General features: G+C 33.1%; 4 protein-coding genes across 8 annotated transcripts; 1 reads left to right on the top strand and 3 right to left on the bottom strand.

The window, feature by feature from the left end:
• Positions 1-341: 341 nt before the first annotated feature.
• LOC126664565 (FHA domain-containing protein PS1) lies at positions 342-4,796 on the top strand. Its single transcript, XM_050357015.2, has 7 exons — positions 342-780; positions 1,141-1,373; positions 1,498-1,584; positions 1,682-3,643; positions 3,728-3,863; positions 3,955-4,310; positions 4,398-4,796. Exons 1-7 carry the CDS (start codon positions 519-521, stop codon positions 4,623-4,625), a joined length of 3,264 nt encoding a protein of 1,087 aa, XP_050212972.1. The 5' UTR covers positions 342-518; the 3' UTR covers positions 4,626-4,796.
• Positions 4,797-5,661: 865 nt separating this feature from the next.
• LOC126664934 (protein SENSITIVE TO PROTON RHIZOTOXICITY 1) lies at positions 5,662-8,005 on the bottom strand. The gene is made up of 2 exons (XM_050357568.1): positions 7,926-8,005; positions 5,662-7,333 (listed from the first exon to the last, which is right to left on the bottom strand). The coding sequence occupies exon 2, from the start codon at positions 7,302-7,304 to the stop codon at positions 5,790-5,792; it is 1,515 nt and encodes a 504-aa protein (XP_050213525.1). The 5' UTR covers positions 7,305-7,333; positions 7,926-8,005; the 3' UTR covers positions 5,662-5,789.
• A 2,707-nt stretch (positions 8,006-10,712) lies between these two features.
• On the bottom strand, positions 10,713-14,127 carry LOC126665660 (tetratricopeptide repeat domain-containing protein PYG7, chloroplastic). 2 transcript variants are annotated; one of them, XM_050358514.2, is made up of 6 exons: positions 13,898-14,127; positions 13,390-13,476; positions 12,454-12,505; positions 11,621-11,913; positions 11,274-11,420; positions 10,713-11,102 (listed from the first exon to the last, which is right to left on the bottom strand). In XM_050358514.2, the coding sequence occupies exons 1-6, from the start codon at positions 13,985-13,987 to the stop codon at positions 10,818-10,820; spliced, it is 954 nt and encodes a 317-aa protein (XP_050214471.1). In that variant the 5' UTR covers positions 13,988-14,127; the 3' UTR covers positions 10,713-10,817. The 2 variants fall into 2 exon arrangements, with proteins under 2 accessions (XP_050214471.1, XP_050214472.1); XM_050358515.2 differs by having other exon boundaries at positions 12,454-12,509; positions 13,898-14,125.
• Positions 14,128-15,923: 1,796 nt separating this feature from the next.
• LOC126665241 (uncharacterized) lies at positions 15,924-20,079 on the bottom strand. 4 transcript variants are annotated; one of them, XM_050357973.2, is made up of 7 exons: positions 19,667-20,079; positions 19,225-19,374; positions 18,484-18,718; positions 17,791-18,013; positions 17,213-17,364; positions 16,994-17,072; positions 15,924-16,371 (listed from the first exon to the last, which is right to left on the bottom strand). In XM_050357973.2, the coding sequence occupies exons 1-5, from the start codon at positions 20,018-20,020 to the stop codon at positions 17,223-17,225; spliced, it is 1,104 nt and encodes a 367-aa protein (XP_050213930.1). In that variant the 5' UTR covers positions 20,021-20,079; the 3' UTR covers positions 15,924-16,371; positions 16,994-17,072; positions 17,213-17,222. The 4 variants fall into 4 exon arrangements, with proteins under 4 accessions (XP_050213930.1, XP_050213931.1, XP_050213932.1 ...); XM_050357974.2 differs by having other exon boundaries at positions 15,924-16,442; positions 16,994-17,062; positions 19,667-20,078; XM_050357975.2 differs by having other exon boundaries at positions 15,924-16,388; positions 16,994-17,062; positions 19,667-20,078.
• Positions 20,080-21,928: the final 1,849 nt, after the last annotated feature.

The raw sequence follows: 21,928 nt of genomic DNA, 5'->3' as shown, positions 1-21,928 counted from the left end.
TTAATCATGCAGTTTAAATTTTTTAATTTTCATGCACGAACTACCACTTTTTTTCTAATTTATGCACGGTGTTGAGCTGTCACTCATTTATTGGTCTAAAATGACCTCCACCTTGGCGAATTACACCAATAGAGCCGTGCCACTTCAGCACCGTGCATGAATTTGAGAAAAAGTGGTAGTTCGTGCATGAAAATGAGAAAAATTAAACTGCGTGATTAAAATGAGAAAATGTGTAAAGTTGGTGAATTTTTATGACATTAACCCATTAATAATAGTGAAAAAAAAAACAATTTTCAATTTTTAGATATAAATAACATGTTAGGGTAATGCTGTTTGCATAAGGATAAAAAGAATAGCCGTTATAAAATAATCCTAAAATCCTTAACGGTAACCTTTTTCAAAACCAAAAACCCCATCTTTATTAGATAAAAACCCTAATTCAGTCGTTTATCTCACTCCAAATTCAAAAATTTGGGTCTGTTTGTCTTTGAAGAAATCCAAGAAAGATAAGTATAATAATGAGCGTTGACAAAGAAGAAGAAGAAGCGATTAGCTCAGAGACGATGATACCGGTTTTTACAGTGATCAAGAATGGCGTAATTCTCAAGAACATCTTTGTCGTCAACAACAGCAACTCTCAAGAATCTGAAGAAATCTTGATTGTTGGCAGACACCCAGATTGCAATATCGTGTTATTGCACCCGAGCATCAGCAGATTTCACCTTCAAATCGACTCGAATCTCTCTTTGCACAAGCTTTTTGTCACTGATTTATCTTCTGGTATCTTCTCATTTTAACTTGCTAATTACTGATTTATAGGTTCCGTTTCAATGGTGTCTTTTTCATTTCTGATACCTGTTTTCTTTTTCAATTTCATCAGGGTTTTTTTTTCTTTCAAATTAGGGTTTTAATGGGTTCTATTTTACATTTTAATTCTCAGTTTCAAAGCTTTATCTTTGGGTTCTTTTGGAAATCTCATCATGTAATCTTTAAAGCATTCAATTTTGTTTTGGGCATTTTGTTCTTTATGGTAATTTCTTTTAGAATTAGTGTGTTAAGTTAATCTGAAGTTTGCACTTCATCTAGAATGGTAGTTTTGTTTTGTTATTCATATCTTGTGGGTGTTTCTATGTTGCATAGTCCACGGAACATGGGTTTCAGAGAAGAAGCTTGATCCAGGGATTCGTGTGGAGCTCAACGAGGGGGATACGTTAAGGGTTGGTAGTTCAACCAGGGTATATAGGATGCATTGGGTTCCTTTGAGCCGTGCATATGACACTGAAAACCCATTTGTATCACCCTCAGATTTGGAAATGATTAAAGAAGAGGAAAATGCAGCGCTGGAAGAGGAAAATGCAGAAAAATTGTCTCAGGTGAGGTGGTTAATTCATGCTTTAGTTTATTGAACATAAAATGCATGCTAGCCTAGGTGAGAAAGCGTTGTTCTGGCTGTAAAATTCTTGAAGAAGGATGTTCAGATGTTCTATAATTGTACAGGATGAAGATCTGTTTGCTGCTGAAGGTAAACATGTTGAAGAGGAAGATACATTGGCAATTCTAGGAAAAGCGGACGACATATATCAGGTGGAAACATTTGGTTTTAGCAGTGATTTATCGATGTTTAGAAGCTAAAACTGTTGATTGATTCTTGTTTTGGTACCTTTTTCTTATGTTTTTGCAGGACGAAGATTCTTTGTGCACAAAAGATGGAGAATTTGAATCTGTGGATTCGATTTTGGAAGGAATTGCGTCGCTATTTCCTGATAATAATCGTGGGTTAATTAAAGAGATCCCATCAGTGCCTGAAATCATGGATTTGTCTATTGATGTTGGTAAACCAGAAATAACATGCTCATCTAGAAATGATCATGAATTGAGCCTTAAAAATGTTGGCGGAGTAATATTGCAGACATTGAGTCAGCTTTTCTACGAATGCAAACAAAGTTCAGATTATCATTCTGCTACAGAAGCGGCGCTGGAGGAAGAAAAGATGAAGATGGTCATTTCTTCCATGGCAAGAATAAAGCTAGAGTCTGATATTGAAGTATGCAATCAGAGTTCAGATTCTCATTCTGCTACAGAATCAGTACTGGAGGAAGGAAAAACAGACATTTCCACTGAAAGAATAGAGCGGCAATCCAATATTGAAGCTGGCAACCGGAGTTCAGATTGTCATTCTGCAACAGAAGCAATAATGGAGGATGAAAAGACGGATATTTCTTGTGTTGACGTGACTTCATCATCTAGTCCAGAAATGGATGCCATTTTAGCCTATGAAATACTAGAAGTTGAAAAAAATCACTCGGAGGTGGATTCTCTAGAATATATCAACTGTTCCTTGCCAGAAATAGATGTTTTAGATACCAACCATGAACAAGAAGACAAAGAAAGACAGGTTCTTGAACCTCCTGCATCTGTCTCCCCACTATATGAAGAAGGAAACCAAATGATCTCTACAGAAAATCAAACATCGAACATGCTTGTTAGCTCACAAAGTGTATGTGCCGAGGATACTACAGCTGCCGAAATACTTGTAGACGAGGAAAAGCAGAAAACTTTCATAAAAGAGTATCGACAAAGTGAGTTTAAAGGTGTCTGCTCAACGGGATATCTGAAATTGTCCTTACTTCCTGGTGAAGTTTCATCTGCGATTATGGATAGTAAGGAAAGACAGACACCACAAAATATAAGGAGATCCTGTATCAGATCGGGAAAAAAGTCCAGCTCCGACAGTAGGTCAAGAAGAGGTAAACATGGCAAGGAAAGCCGGACACCACAATCTACATTCCCTGCAATTGAGGACTTATCGTTACCTCTTGGCAATGTTTTCTTTGATATTATGGATACCAAGGTAAGCCAGACACCGCAAAACATAAGGAGCTCTCCTGATAGATCAGAGAAAAAATCCAGCTCCAACATTTGGTCACGAAGAGGTAAACCTGCTACTCCTCTTCAGCTTCAAACAAGTAAGAGCAGGAGAAAGAACAAGAATGTTGATATTAATGCTGATGTTGAATGGGAGAATCAGGAGAATCTTGATAGCAAATCAATTACAAAGTTCCCTGGTTCAGAAGCAATGAATGAAGAAATATTTACTCCAGACAAGGAGAATCGTCCTCCGAGTTCTTTTTCACGGAATTCCTTTAAAAAGGGTCTGCTAGAGGATATTCAATCACCCAAATCAATTACAAAGGTGCTTTTCCCTGGTTCAGAAGCAATGGATGAAGAAATATTCACTCCGGACAAGGAGAACCGCCCTCCAAATTCTCGTTTACATAAATCCATTAAAAAGACGGGTCTGCTTGAGGATATTCAACCACCCACGTTTTGCAAATCCTCGCCCAATATTACCTTTTTCCCCAGCAGTATTGGGAAAGATGAAGACATGATTACCTCTCCAGACAAAGAGAACCGGACACCTAAAGTTCTCAAACAGAGGAACTCAGCCAGGCCCTCTAGTCATCTAATGAAGATGGATAAAGACTTGGTGCTAAAGGAAAGAAGCTCGGAGAAGGTCCCATTACTGTCATTATTTAGCAATTCACCTAGGTTGAGTCTCTCTGAAGCCTCAGTTCCTGACACTTGTTGCAGAAGCTTCAATTCCATCAATTGTATGGAAAAGAAGGTTACAAATTCCACTTCTGTAAGTTGAAAATGGGTAGAATTAATTAGCTGTACATACTACATGAGTTTTTTTTCTTCATTTAACTAGAGTTGTTGTTTGCAGATCAAATATGTTGGAGATGGAAGGAGAAGATGGACCATGATAGCAGACACAACATCCCTTTTAGATAAAGAGTCGAGGAAGTTTTTGCAGCTTTTAGAAGGTCTCAAGGGGACTCATCTAGTTATCCCAAGAATGGGTAATTATTTGTACTATATCTCACTCTATGATAATTACTCTAGATTTATAGCTTCTTCTTATGAGCACTGATGGCTTTATTAAATTATTAGTCATCAGAGAACTGGATTCTTTGAAGCAACGCGGTAGCCTGTTTAGGCGAACAACAGAAGCAGAATTGGCATTGAAATGGATAGAAGACTGCATGATGAAAGAGAAGTGGTGGATCCATGTCCAGAGCTCAACGGAGGATATAAGGGCAATTGCACCAACTCCGCCTGCTTCTCCTGTGCTGCGATTCAGCGATGGAAGTTGGGGATTCCCATTCGGAAATTTGCATGAAATTGTATCGCCGACTGCAGAAGATTGTATTCTTGAGAATGCTGTTTCCTATAGGAAAAGGATCAACGAAGGACAACTCGTCCTTCTCAGCAACGATGTAACTCTGAAGATCAAAGCCATGGCTGAGGTAGTCTGTCTTTTAATGTTTACCCCCTATTCTTGTCTCTCTATAGTAAAGTACTACTCTTTAATCTTTATTTGTTGCATGAATCAGGGTTTGATCTGTGAGACGGCTGAGGAATTCAGAGAGAGTCTGGTGAACCCTTTTTCAGAGAGATTTATGTGGGCAGACAGCTCACCTAGAGGGCAAACTTGGACAGTTTTTGATGATCTGGTGTTGAAGGAAAGGTATTACAGAAGGAGCCCTTCAAAGAAACTATCAAAGGGGGGTCTGAAGCTGATTCTGCTCCACAATTCTCAGTATGGACAGCAATGTAGATAGATCTTTCTATTTCCAAAGCAAATGCTTCTTTAGTATATTCCTCGTAAACATTTTGCGCTTGTTTACTCGTACGAGGAAGTAAGTTGAGGGAGCTGTCTTTAGGTGTTCAACATGTTTATATAAGATAATCTTCAATCTCATTCTTTCAATGAAAAATTTAAAAAAAGTTTATTCTTGTTGTCTCGATCTATTTGGTAAAATTGACTCTTTTATTGTAGAATTTTTTTCCCTTTTTTTCTTCTACAATTAATTTTTTTCAAAACAAATTAGTAAAATATAAAACAATTAATGTCACATAAAATTTTAAAAGTAAACTATACTTTATTTATTTATAAGTCGTTTACATATAGATATACCGATATAAAATATTTTGAAAATTGATATGGAAACCGGATTTTTGAAGCGCATCACTTTGATGTGTGAATGATATGGCCACCAACTATTGTTTCTCGACAAATTGATATAAATTCATATAGAAACCGGATTTTCGAAACGCATTTGGATGTGTGAATGACGTGGCCAACTCCGGATTCCGTATTATACATTTATGCTGAATTTTCAATCGGTCTTTCGATTTTGTCAGATATCGGAGCATATATCCAAAGTTATAACAATCAAAATCAACACAACAGACTGGACAATATTTCAAAATATCTTTTACATAGTTGTATAGAGAAATAGGTTTTGAACTTTTCTGTGAAAGAATAAAGTCTGAATTGTTAGCCATCTATGGTTCATCATCATCAGTAGCTATCAATAGTTGAATATTCTTACAGCAAAGTAGCATCTAATCCAACATGCCACCCCACCTTCTCAATCTCTTTTTCTCTCTTTCTAGTCCATAATCATTCTTGTGGAATTCAAGTTCGATACCAATCCCATACTTTTCATTCAATAGTTCATCAAAGTTCTGTGGTGTTCTGTTTAAAAACGTGTTTTTAACCTCGATTGATCGATTTGAATCTATTTAATTTCACGATACAAGTTTATGAACTGGAACGATCCTTTTCTCAAATAAATAATGATGGCTAATGAATTAATAATTAAGAGCATTTATTGAAACTAATAAGATTACACAAGACAACCTTCACCTACAAATGTGTTATCAACCAAGCGACCTAGAGGATGGTTCATTTTAAACAAATGCTTAAATACCTGGATATATCAGTGAAGATTATTACTGCCAGACTCTCCTCCATTTTTCTGGCTGTAATTACAGGAACCAGATATCAGAAATGAGAGTGAACTTTCCGTATCATCAAATGGAGGTCGAGGGAACTCATGAAACCCACCAAAATTACATGTCTCGAAGTTCAATGGCGAAAAATAACCAGCAGGATCATCACCACCAGCCTTCACATCCATAATATCTTGACCTCCACTTCCGCTCGCCGCATCAGAGCCGAAGCTAAAGTTTATGTTTCCAACCATTTTATCGGATGGCCCTGACAGACCTTTTGTTTCATCGGGAGGAATAGCGGGAGTATGACCCTGAAAGAGAGCTATATGTCCGAAGAGCTTGTCTTTTCTCGAAAATGTCGTTCCGCACGAACATAGCCATTTATCCTTGCCGCAGTGTTTCTCATGAGTTTTGAGGTCTGCAATAACTGAAAATTTCTTGGTGTTGCATCTGCTGCAAGTGTAGCTCTTGTCGCAATGAGTTCTCTTGTAGTGATTCTTGACGCATAAAATAGTCTTCAGAGCCTGGAACTTCTTGTGATCCTTATTTCGCTTGCAACCCGAAAATGGGCAGGAATACCTTTTAAGCACCGGTTCAGAGGTGGATTCCTTGTTGGGTTTGGCAAGTGCAGCCGCAGTTTTGTACTCGTCACCATGACCTCTCATATGCATCCGTAGATTCGCATCTCTTTTAAACCCTTTTCCACAAATCGCGCAGAAGTGAGTGTGTGGAGCTAGGATTTCTTCTTTCTCTAGTTGTAAGATCTCGTAAGAACCAGGTGGAAGATTCTCTCCTTCCTCGACATCTTCCTCGTCTTTCAATTCATGTTCTTCAACCGAGTAGTTCTGCTCCATTCCACAATTCACAGGAACATCCATTTGATTGGACTGACAGGAAAGTTTACTTCCACTACTGTGTTGCGGCTGTACACCACCATTCATTCCTGTTGCTGAGGAAAAGAGAATTCCTCCAAATTGTCCGAGCTGTCCGACCGGGGGATTCACTGCCGTAAGTGTATGCTTAACAGATGGAAGAAGACTACCTGCAGTGGAGATCAACTGAACAATAATCGAAGTGAGATCAGCAGTAATGAGCTGCTGTTGCTGAACTGCGAGCTGGTCAGGCCGCCCCAGATCCTGACCCCTCCCGCCAACAATCAAATGCACCAAATCTTGTAACTGATGGATTTTCTGCTCGAGAAAAGACAGATTGTGGAGCATGGCCCTCGGATCCCAATTCAGGACTTTGTTGTTTTCAAGTCCCCCTTGCTGTTCGCTGTCCATGATTTTGAGTTGATCATTGGGATTGGAAGAAAGCAAAGACTGGGTATCAGCCGGCGGGTTAAATTCTTGAAAAGGCGGATCATTACTAATGCCGTACATCGACGCATCTTCCCATTCTTGCTGAGAACTAAAATTGTTCAAAGTTGGTTTCTCAGTGGACGCAGAAGATGAAGATTTTGCCCAAGTTTCCATACATAACCTATCTTTAAAATCCATGACTCCTCAAATATATATGCAATCAGAATCTACAAATATAGCAGAATTATAAATTAGAATTCAGAAGTCAAATTATGAACCCTAATCTGAGAAGATTCTTGCAATCCTGATAAGATAAACAACATAGGATTTTCCTGATCTTCTACAGCCCAAATGTCAGAAATCAATAGCAGCCACCTCTTACCCTCAAAGTCAAACCTAGCACTAAAAAGCAAAATTCATTACAACTACCTCATCCTAAAAGACAAATTTAACATCCTAAACATTATTTTAGGATTTAACACAGAACCCATCTCATTAAAGCTCACCTCAACCAAATAGAACTAAATTTCTCACTAATCCAATATTCCAAGTCTCTTTTTGAACAAGATTTCAGCAAATAAAAAAAAAACAATATTACTCATTAAAAAACTAATTTTACTTAAGTAAACAAGATTCCCAAATATCATCAAATCAAAAAACATCAAAGGATCTCAAGCTTTGTTTCAATACCCAGAACCAAGAACTAAAAGATTAGAACAAATAACAGCAAAATCTTCAATTCAATCAGGAATATTACAAAAAAGAGCATCTTTTTATAAAAAAAATAACACAAAAACTGGAAAAGGAAGAGACTTTTACCAGTGGCTTGTACAGGAACGTTCATTGATCAGAGAAAAAATTAATGAGAAATAAAAAGTGGCATATATATATATATATATATATATCAGCAGCAGCTTCACTTCCCAAGAAAGAGAATATAGTGTAGCCAAGTGTCAGCATTACTTAGTCAAGTCCCATCAATCAAGACCGTTGATTGTGATGATGGGATGAGACTTTATAGAGACTATTAAATCAGAGCCGTTGGTGGGTTAATAATTTTGTTTGTTTATTAAGAGTGATGAGTTGCATGATGTAGTCGAAAAAGACAAGAAATTTTGGATGGGGAGATTGGAGATGGAAAATGTGGATCCCACACAACTACGCCCAACTAGGATGCTTCTCAAGTCTCTACTTTGTTTCTTGGGGAATGCATCTCTCTTCTTCTTCTTTTCTTAATTACGTCTCTTTCTTATAAAATACGAAGTAATTAATGATACAAAAATAGTTAAAATTAATGAAAGTTATGTTGATTATTCAAATTAATACTTATATTTTGGGACGTCTAAAATAGCTATTTTAGTTATTTTTATAAGACGGAGAGAGCTTTAGTTAAGAATTTTTATTTTTATGTACAATATATATTAATTTTTTTAATTACTTTTTAAATCTAAAATTATGTGCCTTTTTATCAATTATTAGTGTTGTATTATTGTGTTTTATACGTGACTTATCAATATACTATATTTTATTATTTATTAGTTATTTAGAAATAAAAAATAAATTTAAATTTGAATAGTTAATTTTGATTTAAAATAATATTTAATTCATAAGGATCACTTCACCTCCTCATTTAGTACAAATAGAACATCATTTTCAAGCGAACGAGATCAAAATAACTTATAAATTTTTAGAAACTAAATATTTTCACCTCTTTGATGAAAAAAGAGTGGAATACTTAATTTAACTCAATTAATCCTAATTAGTCATAATTAACTCTAATTAACTCTATTCTAATTATAACTTTAATTAAATTTTTAATTAACCATAATTTATCCTAATTAAACCTAATTAAAGCACCCTAATTATACCTAATTCTATTTAACCTAACGAACTCCTATAGACGCCACTGGAGTTGAGGCTACCATCGGTGTCTATTCCAACAAACCGTCTTCTGATTCGTTGCTTCGTCTCGACGAAGATGAACAACAACGAACCAGAAAATGGCCCCTTCTTCAAGGTAGAAGACAATTGTGATAATGAATTAGATTTTGTGATAGGTGGTTGTGGGTGGCGGCGAGCTGTGATTGTAGGGGGCAGCGAATTAGATTTGAATTTTGTTTGTTTAATAATGAATAAGGTCTACATTAGAAAATTAAAAAGATCGCTCAATTTTATTCAAAATTAGTTTTACTTTTATAGTTTAAAAATATAAAAATCATATAACTAAAAATTATTAAATGTTAATTTAAAGAATGAAATTAAAATTAAAGATCATATTTAAAAAAAAATTATCTATGGAAGAGTGAATGTGATTTCGTCAAATTCTGAGTCATTTTGATTGGTTTGTTAAAAAATGACATGTCTGATATTTTTTGCCAAGTCGAAGAGGTAAAATAATCTTTTGTTCATTAAATATGACATCTTATTATTATTATTTTCATGATATGACAATTAGACTTACAGTACTTCTTTTTCAATGTATTTTGCAGTTCAGTCCTTTTTAAAAAACATCAATTTCCATTCATTTGCAAGTCAATTTTATTTTCTTAAAATGTCTATGTCATTTTTTTTAATTGCAATTATTTTCAAAAAAAAAAATCGCCAATTCTTTAAAAAAAACAGCTAATTTAATAAACTCAAGTGTTATCGGAAGTTGGAACATAAATGTTCCATTACCAATACGATAGTTTCTTAGTAAGCCTAAATGATTTGTTTCTAAATTTTCATATTCTCTAAATTTGTAAACTTTTTGCGGTTAATTGAAATCAAAGTGTCTAATCAATAGAAGACACAAATCCAACAGGTGCCTATGAAGTCGACAATCTATGATTTGCAAAAATGACATACGCAATGACGGAAACTTTTAATAATGAAAAATATTTATATAATATATTTTGTATGAAAATGACCACAATAATAGTAATAAATTTACTAGTGCTTTTCTTTTAAAATAAATAATAATTCATACCAGTATCCCTTTATGATAATTTACATCTTTTTTTTTAATGTTGCTTTTTGATATCCGTCCTCAAATTGGATAAAAGGATTGAAGAATTTGATTTTAATTATTAAAGGTTAATTAAAAACATCATAAATTTAACTTATTTATCAATTACAATAACTTTTTGCTTTAGAATTTATAAATATTAATTTTTAACTTTTGACAATTTATTTGACCGATAATTTATTTTAATATATTTCTATTGATGTAGACATCGAAAAATAGAAATTTGTAATATACTTCATTACATAAAATTTTTGTTGATAATTATTCAAGTTTGATTTTTTTATAATAATTTTTCTCATATTAGTATACACACTTTTCTTTATTTTATTTTTCAAAATTATTTATCTTTTAATTAAAATATTGTTCCCATTAAATAAGAAAAACTTGATGAACATAAAAATTTAATAAAATATTAATTGTAAACATTTCTAATTTTAAATATTTTGCATTTACATACATATGCATATTATATGTTGACATAATTATGCATTAAATATGAATATTTCAAGTTGGACTTTTTTCTTTTATAATTAAAAAATGTGATAAAACAAATAATAAATCTGAACCAATATCCACAATATGCATACATTTCCCGTTACTTGTTACCAAAATCATCTATATCTTTATTTTACTTGGACATTTAATTCATAAAAATAATTGCATTAAGGTCTTAAATTGTTTGTTCAGATGAACAACAAAATCATCTACCTATCCTTGTTAGATTTGACAGGAATGCCTTTGTACATTTTCACTTGAGCCTTCATTTGGTCTCGCCTAGGCCGTGCCACCTTATTGTTAGGATCAAAAAGCAACACTTCTTCAAATGCCTTGAGAGCAGATTTATATTCTTTTTTCTTCTCATATGCATCACCAAGGTTGTTCCAAGCCGTTACATAGCCCGGTTGAATCTTCACTGCAGTTTCAAACTGAGCGATTCCTTTATCGAGTTTCCCATCGCGAACGTAGGTGACACCAAGGGCATTGTAAACCTGCATTCACATTACACAAGGAAAAACAAACATTATCGTCGTTGATCATAAATTTCGTGAAGTGTTAAACATAATTCAAGATCGCATTGGAAATGCACGCATTATGATAAATACGGTAATTTACTAATGAAAAGCTGCATTTGTTTTGCTCGTAAAGTATCGAAATGGTACCTGGGCAAGATCCTGATCATCACCATCCCATTTTTGAATTGCCTGAAGCAAAAATTTGGATGCGGCAGGATAAAATTTCCTCCTTAGCATTACCGCACCAAGTTCAAACAGCTCAGTTGCACTAGCATCACCACTTCTTACTTGTTCCTGAGGCAATGGAAAAACTAGGACAGTGAGCAACAAATTACAGTTACCAGTGGCTTCTATCAATTATGAGATTAAGTTATGACTTATCAAGACCAATGGACATTTCATTTTAATTTAAAAAACATATAATGTCAAAAAATTGAAAATGTAATTATCTGAAACGGAGAGTGATGGATTTGCGTAAACATAGAGGGATTCACCTGCAACTCTTTTGCAGAAAGGTCCAGCTCTCTACGTACTAAGACTTGACGAATTACATAGAAGGTTCCAACGCCAAGTAAAGCTAATAGCAACAGGAGATAAGACAGCTGAATTCCCAATTCAAAACCCTCCCCAACTTCATAGAGTGCATCCGTTCCGATAGTTTGCTGTGCATGTGCCACTTGTGGAGAAGTTAGTAATGAGATTAGTCCACATGAGAATGTTGATACCGAAATTAGCAGCCTTTTCATGTGCACATTATCGTCAACAGTTAAAAGGTTACTTGACAACCCTGCAGAATGAATCTGATATCAGTAAGAAAATTCATACTACGAAAATACCAATCAGGTATCTGCGATGCCTAAGAGCATCTCCAAAAGGTAGCAGAAGCTGCTAGCTTTATCATGATAAGAAAAAAGAAGCAAGGTTCCATTGAGGTCTTTAACGATTATTGTCCATATGACGCATTTAAATCTTCAACAGTCAATATATATTATCATGATTAGCCCTCTTCATATATACAGCGATTTGATTGACAATGTTATAAGAGAAACTTTAATCAGTAAACAGATAAACATTTGAATTGAATTCATTGGACATGAAAATTGATCAAATAGAAAAGGCCTGCACTCAAAGCTAACAGGCAATTGGTATATAGGATATCATCATTGCTAGATTCTTAGAAGTTAGAACCACGGCAATGATCTGTAACCTTTTTGAGTGTGAAGCATATGAAGATAAATTAGAGTATGCTATGTGCACACAACTGAAAGTACATTAACTATTAAATCAATTAGGAAACTAAAATTACAATATCAGAACAGGAATTTACTTGCGGATCTTGTGGCGTCAAAGGACCCTATTTCCAAATCCCTTTGATGTATCTGCCTTCATCCAGAATGGAATGTAAATGAGTAACAAGAGATGCATAGACAAATTAAAGAGGCTCTTTATTCTGGTCAAAAACAAAATTTGATATGGATAAAGCCAAATGATTTTGCACATTGGTAAGATGTCACGTAAAAAGAAAATTACACTACTTCTGGTAGTCAACTGTTTTAAAAATAGAGTCTCTGTATGGAGAATTCCAAAATAAAAGCTAAAAACCTAATTGCTTATTGATACAATTACTGTTCATTCTGCCTCATATTCAACGTTATGCGTCATCTATAATCATTCCCACAAAAGTTGATATGCTAAGAGATAGTATAAAATAAAACTCATGCCCCTCATTCCATGATTGGTTTCTCAAATGCCACATGCTTTTGAATCTATATATACACAATGCGTACCCTGAAAATGCTATAGGTTACAAATTCTGCGAGAAAAACATATGCGGGTGAATAATATATCTAAGAAATAGTAAACATAGAATGCTTAAGAGAAATCTAACAAGAGAATAAGTTTTTTTCTGAAATTTTAGTATTGATGTCTAGGCAGGTTGGGTATCAATGTCAGTCGAATAGGTCTTATATCTAACTAAGAAAGAGACCGAGTCTGCAGGGATGAGCTTTATCTGTAAGTACTCTGCTCATTCAGCAGCATTGTTAGAGCAAGCATGGAGGCAAAGAGGAAGATATATGAAGTGATCACGTATGCTGTAAGTCAAAATGACAAAAAGAAAAGCCGAAAGATGCCCCGTAATTGTCATGACAAGTAAAGATCAGACACCATGCATGAGAGTTTCCCATTTTCAAAAATAAAGTATAATCAGAAAATGTGGCAATACAAATAACAATTTAAGCAAAGAAAATGTGAGAGCACATACCTGTAAATTAAAACACCTTGTGAAATTGAGTCCATGGCCTGATCTGAAAGTTGTCAAGTCTGGAGAACTAAAGTGCCGAAACAGGGCCTGGGAGTTGAATTTAAGCATTAAAGATACACAATATGGCAAAATAATGCCTGTGATGCAGGGTAGCGAAGATGCTTAGTGTATGGGTTCTGTATATCTATAAAAAATGTGTAAAAGTTGAAAAAAATTATGAAAGTGAAACTAAATAAGTAAACACTATCTAGATAGCCATAGTACTGTTTTTCAGTTTTCACAAACATAATGAAGATATCGAGTAAGATATGTGCAAATACACTAATAATCGAGGAAGTTCTGAGCAAGTAAGAGAAAATTACAAATACAGCAAAGTAAAACAAATAAGCATCACTAGTTTTGTTTATGACAAAATCCAAATTCCTCATATCAAACACGCATCACTGTAACTTAGAATGATGAACAAAGGGTGGAACTTTGAATACAAAAAAAAAGATAGAATTTTTACCAGATAAGAATGGTTGTAGGGCCTGAAGCCAAGAGAGGAAGAGAGGTGAGAATGGTGAGGTGGAGTTGAGATTGTTGTTTGAAGAAGCATTTTCTTTGGAAGTTGTAGTTTAGCTTCTTCACTGATAAACTGTTATGAATCTCTACAGAGTTAGCTGAAGATAAAGTTTACTTCTTTTTTGCACTCTCTGGAGTTGAACAAACTAGATAAGGCTGCCTTCCTTTCTCTCTCTTTAACTTCTTTTTCTCAAGCCAAAATAAAAACATTTTTTTCTCTATTTTTGTATTATATAATTTATATTATCATGAATCATGATATATATAATTAATAAATTTTTATTCTGGATTCAAAATAAAATCTTATATATATATTTCTATAAAATAATAATAAATATAATAATCACATCATTTGTTATAATATATCAGATAAATAATATTTTGGATTAATTACATATAAAATCATAACCGTTGCACCAAGTTTCAAAAATAACATGATCTTTAAAACATGTCAATCATAGACACCACCTTTCATTGCTTTAATTTCATCATCGGCACCTTTTTCAGTGAAATTTCGCCGACTTGGACACCCTACGGAGCTGCCACGTTAGCAAAAATGCCACTAAAAATCACCGATGTTTTTTTTGAAAATAAATGAAAGGTGGTGTTTGTGATTGACACATTTTAAAGGTCATATTATTTTTAAAACTTGGTGCAAATGTCTAACCCTAATATTTTTCTAAGATAATTTTGATATAATTTTTTTATAACTTTTCTATATAATTGGCCTAATTGTTAGAAAACAAACATAGTAAGCCGTTAGTTAAGGAACGTACCAGTATATTTTTTTTAGTCTAATAAGTTTATTATCTGTAACCTCGTACACAGTTTTAAAAATAAAATTAATCTTTATTGGAACTTAAGTATTTTCAATTATTTTATTTTATATTGCAATATTCATTACTATTATTAAAAAAATGACATTAATTGAAATTTAGCAAAAAAGAAAATAGAATATTTAAGTCTAATATATTTACATTTTATAAAAATAAATAAACATTTTAAACATTTCGAAATAGAATGGAGATTAATTTTGTTTAAAACAAAAAATAATAACAAATTATTTCTATTAGTATAATCATAAAAGAATTTATTTAATAACAACTCTGAATTGAATAGAATATGAATTTAAACATCTTCAAAGATAATGCTAATAAAAAGTGCAAACCGCAGCTTTTGCCATTCAGGATCGGAGGAGAGGTACAAAGACTTAATGAAAGACTTAAGTAGCAATTTGCCCCCTCAACTTGTAAGCAATGAGTAATTAACACATAAATGAACTTTGTGGGCAAATTAGTCATGAACTTGCTGATTATGGACAATTAGCCCCATTTTGTAAAATTAGCTTAAAATTTGATGGGGTAAATTGCTAATTGAGAGACAAATAACCTACAAGTTTAGGAGGTAAATTGCCAAAATGGGGCTAATTGCCCATAATATGCAAGTTCATGACTAATTTGTCCACAAAGTTAATTTATGTGTTAATTGCCCATTGCTTACAAGTTGATGGGGCAAATTGTTACTTAAGTCCTTAATGAAACTTATAAGTTACCGATCTAAATAAAGCAGGCAACCGCCGTATTTTAATCATTTTCAATACACATTTTTTTTCCCTTTAACGTTATAATAGATTGGATAATTACATATAAAATCATGACTTTTGCACCGAGTTTTAAAAATAACATGACTTTTAAAATATGTCAATTACAGACACCATCTTTTATTTCTTTTCAATTTCATCATGGGTACATTTTTCGGTGAATTTTCGCTGATTTGGACACCTGATGGGTTTACCGCATGTCATGCCACGTCAGTAAAAAACCACTAAAAGTTGCCAATGTTATTTTTGAAAAAAAATGAAAAGTGTTATTTATGATTGACACGTTTTAAAGGTCGTGTTATTTTTATAACTTGGTGCAAAGGTCATGATTTTATATGTAATTAATCCTAATAGATTTATGAATAACAAGTTACATCTTGTAAGTACTACTTCATAGTCTTAAAGTTACAATTCACTTCAGCAAATTAAATTTACTAATCCTTTTGCTACTATTTAATGTCTATGTTGCTGCACAGTTCTGCATCTTGGGAAAGCATACACAGAAAAATCAGATCCCCCCCAGCTCTAATCTGCTTGTCATTAACTATGGAAAACAAGAATGGTGCTTTATATACTTCTTCACTATAAGCCCAGAATCTCGAATCCTTCATTCCCTAGAAAGAAAAAGCTCAGGTGCAGAAAATGGAGGAAGTTGTACCTTACAGCCAACTCGAAATACACTGGAAGTCTGAACCTCAGACACGGTAACCAAACAACCGATTTCTTCTCCTAAAAATTACGTGGCTATAGCTCTTTGAAAATGGTAGCAATCAAGTACATAGATACATTCTTCATTTCTCAGCTTGTTGTTCATCACCCTGGAGACATTATATAACTAACAGAAATCAGATTTGCGGCTAAAGGACACATTCCCTTTAGCATTACTCACCTGAAAAATATAAGTTCCATTTTAATCATTTTCATTATACATTCCCTTTCTTCTCATTTTAATCTTTAAAATAAGAACAAATACCACCAGCACTCTTGAACTGCAACAGAGGTTGTGCAGTAACTACCGGAGTGCTAACTAGACAATCATTTTGGCTTTAGCTACTTCAAGTGCATGCATATGGAGGTTAAACTCAACAAAACTAACAATGGTTACATTGAAACAACTTGAATTATTTTTAAGAATTTAAAATTTAACAGTTAATTGTTATCAAATTGTCAGCACTTGGTACCTCAATAAGTAAGGAATTACCGGGTAATTCTAGTTAAAATTTGATACTTTATTATTTACATGTTTTTCAAGAATAATTAAGTAGTTCTAGACATTCTGTACTCTACTGTTAAAATTTTCATACTTAGAACAACCATCCCAATGAATGTATTAGTTCTTATGAAATTTCTTCTTGTATGTTTATTTTCTTTTAAAGCACACTTTCAAACTAAGTACTGTGACGCAGAGCAGTTTACAGCAGTGTATCTGTTCTATCTTACCATTTTACGCTCTTCTAGTAAAATGTAAAATTGCAATTGTCAGACGGAAGCTTCCTCCTCTGCAAAGGACTGCAAAACACTATAGTCACATTAGTAATTTGAGGGTTCATCAACATAAAGGGTGCAGAAGTTTCTGTACAATAAGACTGAAGAAGTTCATTAAAGAATTATGGTTATCTTGATCTTCCATATCATTGAAAACAGAACTTTTAAGCTTACCTTTGGCAACTTAACCATTCAAAGAAGGAGATCTATTTCGATAATAGGGCATTTTCTTTCCTTCTAGCAGTTTGAAATTAGATAAAGTCATACTATCCTTGGATCTATCTCTGTCGACCAACCATTCCTCTTGAAGATGAACATCAACATCCCTGTATAAGATGATACACAATCAACAGCAGGGAAACATAACAAAACAAAACAGGAACATAGCACATAATATTTTCTATTTTGCAAAGATTGAGAGAGGTATATCACATTAAGAAACTATGTTGCACGGAAACTTCTCGAGTCCTACGTTTCAGCATTTCATTTCCATTTTTGAAACACTTCTGACACTCCAAAACTATATTAAATCTATTCTTGTAAAAAATGTTGTTTCACGTTTTTCATTTCGAGTTTCTCTTTCGGCGTCATTTCCGTGGTACATAGTTAAAAAGCAAACAAACTAAAAGATAAAGCGAGAGGACCCAAAAAACCCAAACTTATATGGGGAATGACCCCACCAGGAAGCTCAAAGAAGAAGAAAAAGAAAATTATTCTATTTTTATTCTTTGCAGAATACTGGACAACAATACCTCCTTAGTGCCAGAACCTCATAGTTTCTTAGCAGATAATCAGCATGCTTTGTGAGGGCATCTTGTGCATACTGTTTGCCCACAGTTCTTACTGCTGCTGCATTAAGTAAATTTTCCAATGAACCATGCTTTTTCAAAAGCTTCAAAGCAGTCTTTCGACCAAATCCAGGAGCCACGGTTTGTATACCAGGAACACCATCAACCTCATCACCCATAATACATCCTGTACAAATACAGATAAAACAGACTTATCATAGGGTTCATATACACTGCAGCGATTTTTGAAGAAAAACTGAGGAAAGCTTCCAAAAATGGCTGAAGAAGTAGGCGGAGTAACTTGTCTTGACTTCCAAAAACATTCCCCCGCTAAAGTTAATCGAGCCGCTATTTCCTTTATGTTGTCTAATATTTCATTCACCTTCTTAAGCTCCTTATCCTTCATTCTTGGCCTTAATAACATTACATGTTTTTGGTTTTCGAAATTGAATATGAAAAAACATACAATGAAACTGTAAATATGGATCACCGGATTTTACATACTTCTTACAGTGTTTTATTAACATGCCATGCAAATAGTACTTTTATTTCTTCAAAATTTTCTCTCCTTTTCTTTTAACCGTTCTCTGGTACTTTGTCGGTACCATGGAATTGGAAAATATCTATTAACAATCTCACAGGAAATAGTAAACTTACTAAAACTCAAATCACAATTTGGGTCACAATTGTATTGAGCAATATAGTGCTTTATGGTGTAGAAAGACCATCGTTTTAGCTCCGTAACAGGCAGAACAATTTGGACATCTTCAGAAACCAATTGCTTGAAATCCTTATCTGGAGAAGCAACAACCACCTTGTATCCTCTTTGTAAAACTTGTCCAACAAGTGTAGCCACAACATCATCTGCTTCATGCCCTAGTACTTTTACAACCTGCAAGACTTTTCATTTTTAAGAACCAGAATAAAGTTTAATCAAAAAAGATAAGTCAAAAAGATATGAACTACAAAAACAAAATTCTTCGCTGAAATGCATACTATGACGCAAATCAGAAACCCAATAATTCAAAGCAACCGATTGCATTTGCTTTTCAGATCCCTCTTTATTTTTGTTCGGTTACAAGTTAATCAAATCCCTCCTCCCAAAAATAAATGGCAGCCAATACTGAATCCAATCAGAAACTTAGCCACTACAAAAAAACTTTTCAATGATATGCTTGTAGTTTTTCTTTACGGATATACACTTTAGAAAGAAATCATGTTAGTTGTCTAAATTGAGCTCTGAATTATTTGTTATAAGTAGACTACAATGTACAGAAGTTATAAATAACCTTTGATACTTTTTCACCATTGCATACAAGTTGTTTAAACTGTATGTATACTATGACTTGAAAAATACAGAGAGCTTCATAAAAGTAAGATAAAAGAAGGATAACTCACTGGGACATTGCACTTGGTAAGAAGATCCATCACAAGTTGAGACCTTGAAACATGATCTTTAGAGAATTTGAACACAAATTTTCTCCTATGTGCTTTATATGAAGGCAACAACTTTCTTCTATGCTCATTACCCCCTTCTCCGTCAAAAACCTGAATAAAGTAATAAATACAAATATAAATACAATACAAAACAAAACATGACCATTTCAAAAGCTCAAGTCCTTTGGCATTTCAGGAGACATGGAGCTTGATCAGCCACATAACCATTCAATCATAATCAAGAATTAAGAGCAAGACTCATATGTTTACTTTGTGGGATTTATATCAAAAATAAATTGAAAAAGAAAGCAATCAATAACTAAATTACGCACATTTAACTGAATTGAATCGAACACACTGCTATAGGGTGACACAAAAAATAACTGAAAGAGAGAGAGCTTACAGCAATAACAGGGTCAGCGAGGCTAACTTGAGAAAAAAACAGAGAGACCCAGTAAGCAAAAGAGTGTAAACTGGGCGTACTTCCATCATAACAAAGTGGATTAACATCCAAGAAAAATACCCTTTTCTTGAAAGTGCTTTTCTCGCTGATTTTAGGTGCACGAAAAAAATGCCCACCATCTGTTTGATTAAAAGACCCAGCGGACGCAGAAACAGTAGCAGGAATCTTATAAGTGTCTGCTGCTGCTTTAATTCTCCTTGTCTTGCTTATCAGATTCTTAGTGGTTGCAGTAGAAAGAGATAATGGGAGCGAAGAGAATGAAGAAGGGTTTGCATGTATGGCAACTTCAATCATCTTCAATAGGGGGCTGCAGTATTAGAGTATCACCATGCTTATCTCTTCTGTGAATTCTTTGTTTTATAATTTTATAAGCAAATTGCTATCACACCCCTCACATAGATATAATTCACAGTTTAGTCCATATTGTTTGAAAATCAAACGATATAATCACTCACTTTTTGTTTCTGTCAACAATTTAGCAATTCTGTCCATTTTTGGTGTTAGTCAGCGAAGTTAACGAAATGGTGCCTCGCTTTTTTTTTTTTGTGTGAATGATTTCGTCCTTCATATTTAAAAATTAATTTACTCGTAAATCCTTTGACTTTGTTGACTAACACCAAAAATGGATGGAGGGAGTAAATTGTTAACGGAAATAAAATTGAGGGACCATATCGTTTAATTTTTGAACAGGAGAGATTAAAGTGTAAATTATATAAAATGTGAGGAGTCTTATAGTAATTTGCTCTAGTTTTTGTTAATTTCTTCACATTTGGCTTAATTGTCTTTTTTTTTTCTTTTTTTAGGGATTCTTACTTGTTTTTAAATTATAAATTTTAATATATTTTATAATTTAATGTAATTTTTTAGTTTTTAGTTTCATCGAAAAATAATTTTTAAATTTTTATAATTTAAAATATCAATTAAAATTGGAATACTTCACAAATACCCTATTTTCAAAAAAAAAAAAAAATACAACAGTATCCATTTTTTTAGCTACATCTCATACCTTTTTCATTTTCTAAATTACCTTTTTAATTTCAAAAATATATTTTTTAATGTTTTTTTTTTTAATTTTCTGTTGATATTTTTATGATGTATTTATGGTAAATAAACGCCGGTTAGAAAAAGGTATTTTGATAAATATTTTATGAATTGAATATCAAATATAATTAGCAATTTATAACCTAAATATTTATAATTATTTTTTAAAAGTATGATAGTTTGAGGATAATCCCAATTTCATTAAAAATAATAATATAAATACCAAAAAGTGATTATTTATTTATGATATACATAACAACATTTTCTGATAAAAATTATAATAAAATGATAATTTATATATTAAATAGTTGATTTTTTTTATTAAAATTGCAAAATACAACAATGTCATATTTAAAGCAACTAAGTTTAAATTTTTTAACTGCGGGTTATGTTCGTGTTAGTTCATTTAGCCATTAAATGAACATGTTCGTGAACGAATTTACGAATAAACTCGTCAGGGTACTAAGTGAGCTTGTTCGTAAGTTCGTTCATAAAGCAACTAAATGAACGCATAAATCAAAATTATGCAATTTTGCTGTCTTTTTTTATCAAAACTATGTAATTTTATTTAAAATAACATAATTTTAATTTTTTAAAAGAATAAAATTTATTAAATTTAAATACAACTAGTTAGTTTGCAAATTTTTTATCGAGTTCCGGTGCATAACTAGTTCGTGAACTCTTTATCGAGCTCTTATACGGATATAAACGCGTCAAACACAACTATATTCATATCCATCCCATTTGAATTAATGAACATAAAATCAAGGATTAATTCCTAAAAAATCACGAACTTTACACAAAGTTTCATTTTAATCATGACTTTTAAAAGTTGTCATTTAAAGGCACGAACTTTCATATTATTTCAATTCATCATTTCAGTGTATTTTTACTGACTAAATTCTTCACTAAATCATTATGAAAGACCCAAATTATTAATCAACATCAAATCTTATTATCTTTCGGTTAGAGTATCTAGGATTAGGAATTTTTAGTCAGAAAAAATACACCGAATTTTATTTTGGTGATAGATTTGAAATAAAATGAAAATTCGTGCCTTTAAATGATAACTTTTAAAGGTTCTGATTAAAATGAGAGTTCGTGTAAAGTTCGTAATTTTTTTAGAAATTAACCTTAAAATCAATGTCGATCTTTGGTTTT

This window comes from Mercurialis annua, linkage group LG1-X, assembly GCF_937616625.2.
Source record: "Mercurialis annua linkage group LG1-X, ddMerAnnu1.2, whole genome shotgun sequence".
Lineage (NCBI taxonomy): Eukaryota > Viridiplantae > Streptophyta > Magnoliopsida > Malpighiales > Euphorbiaceae > Mercurialis > Mercurialis annua.
This window is presented reverse-complemented; position numbering and strand designations above follow the sequence as displayed.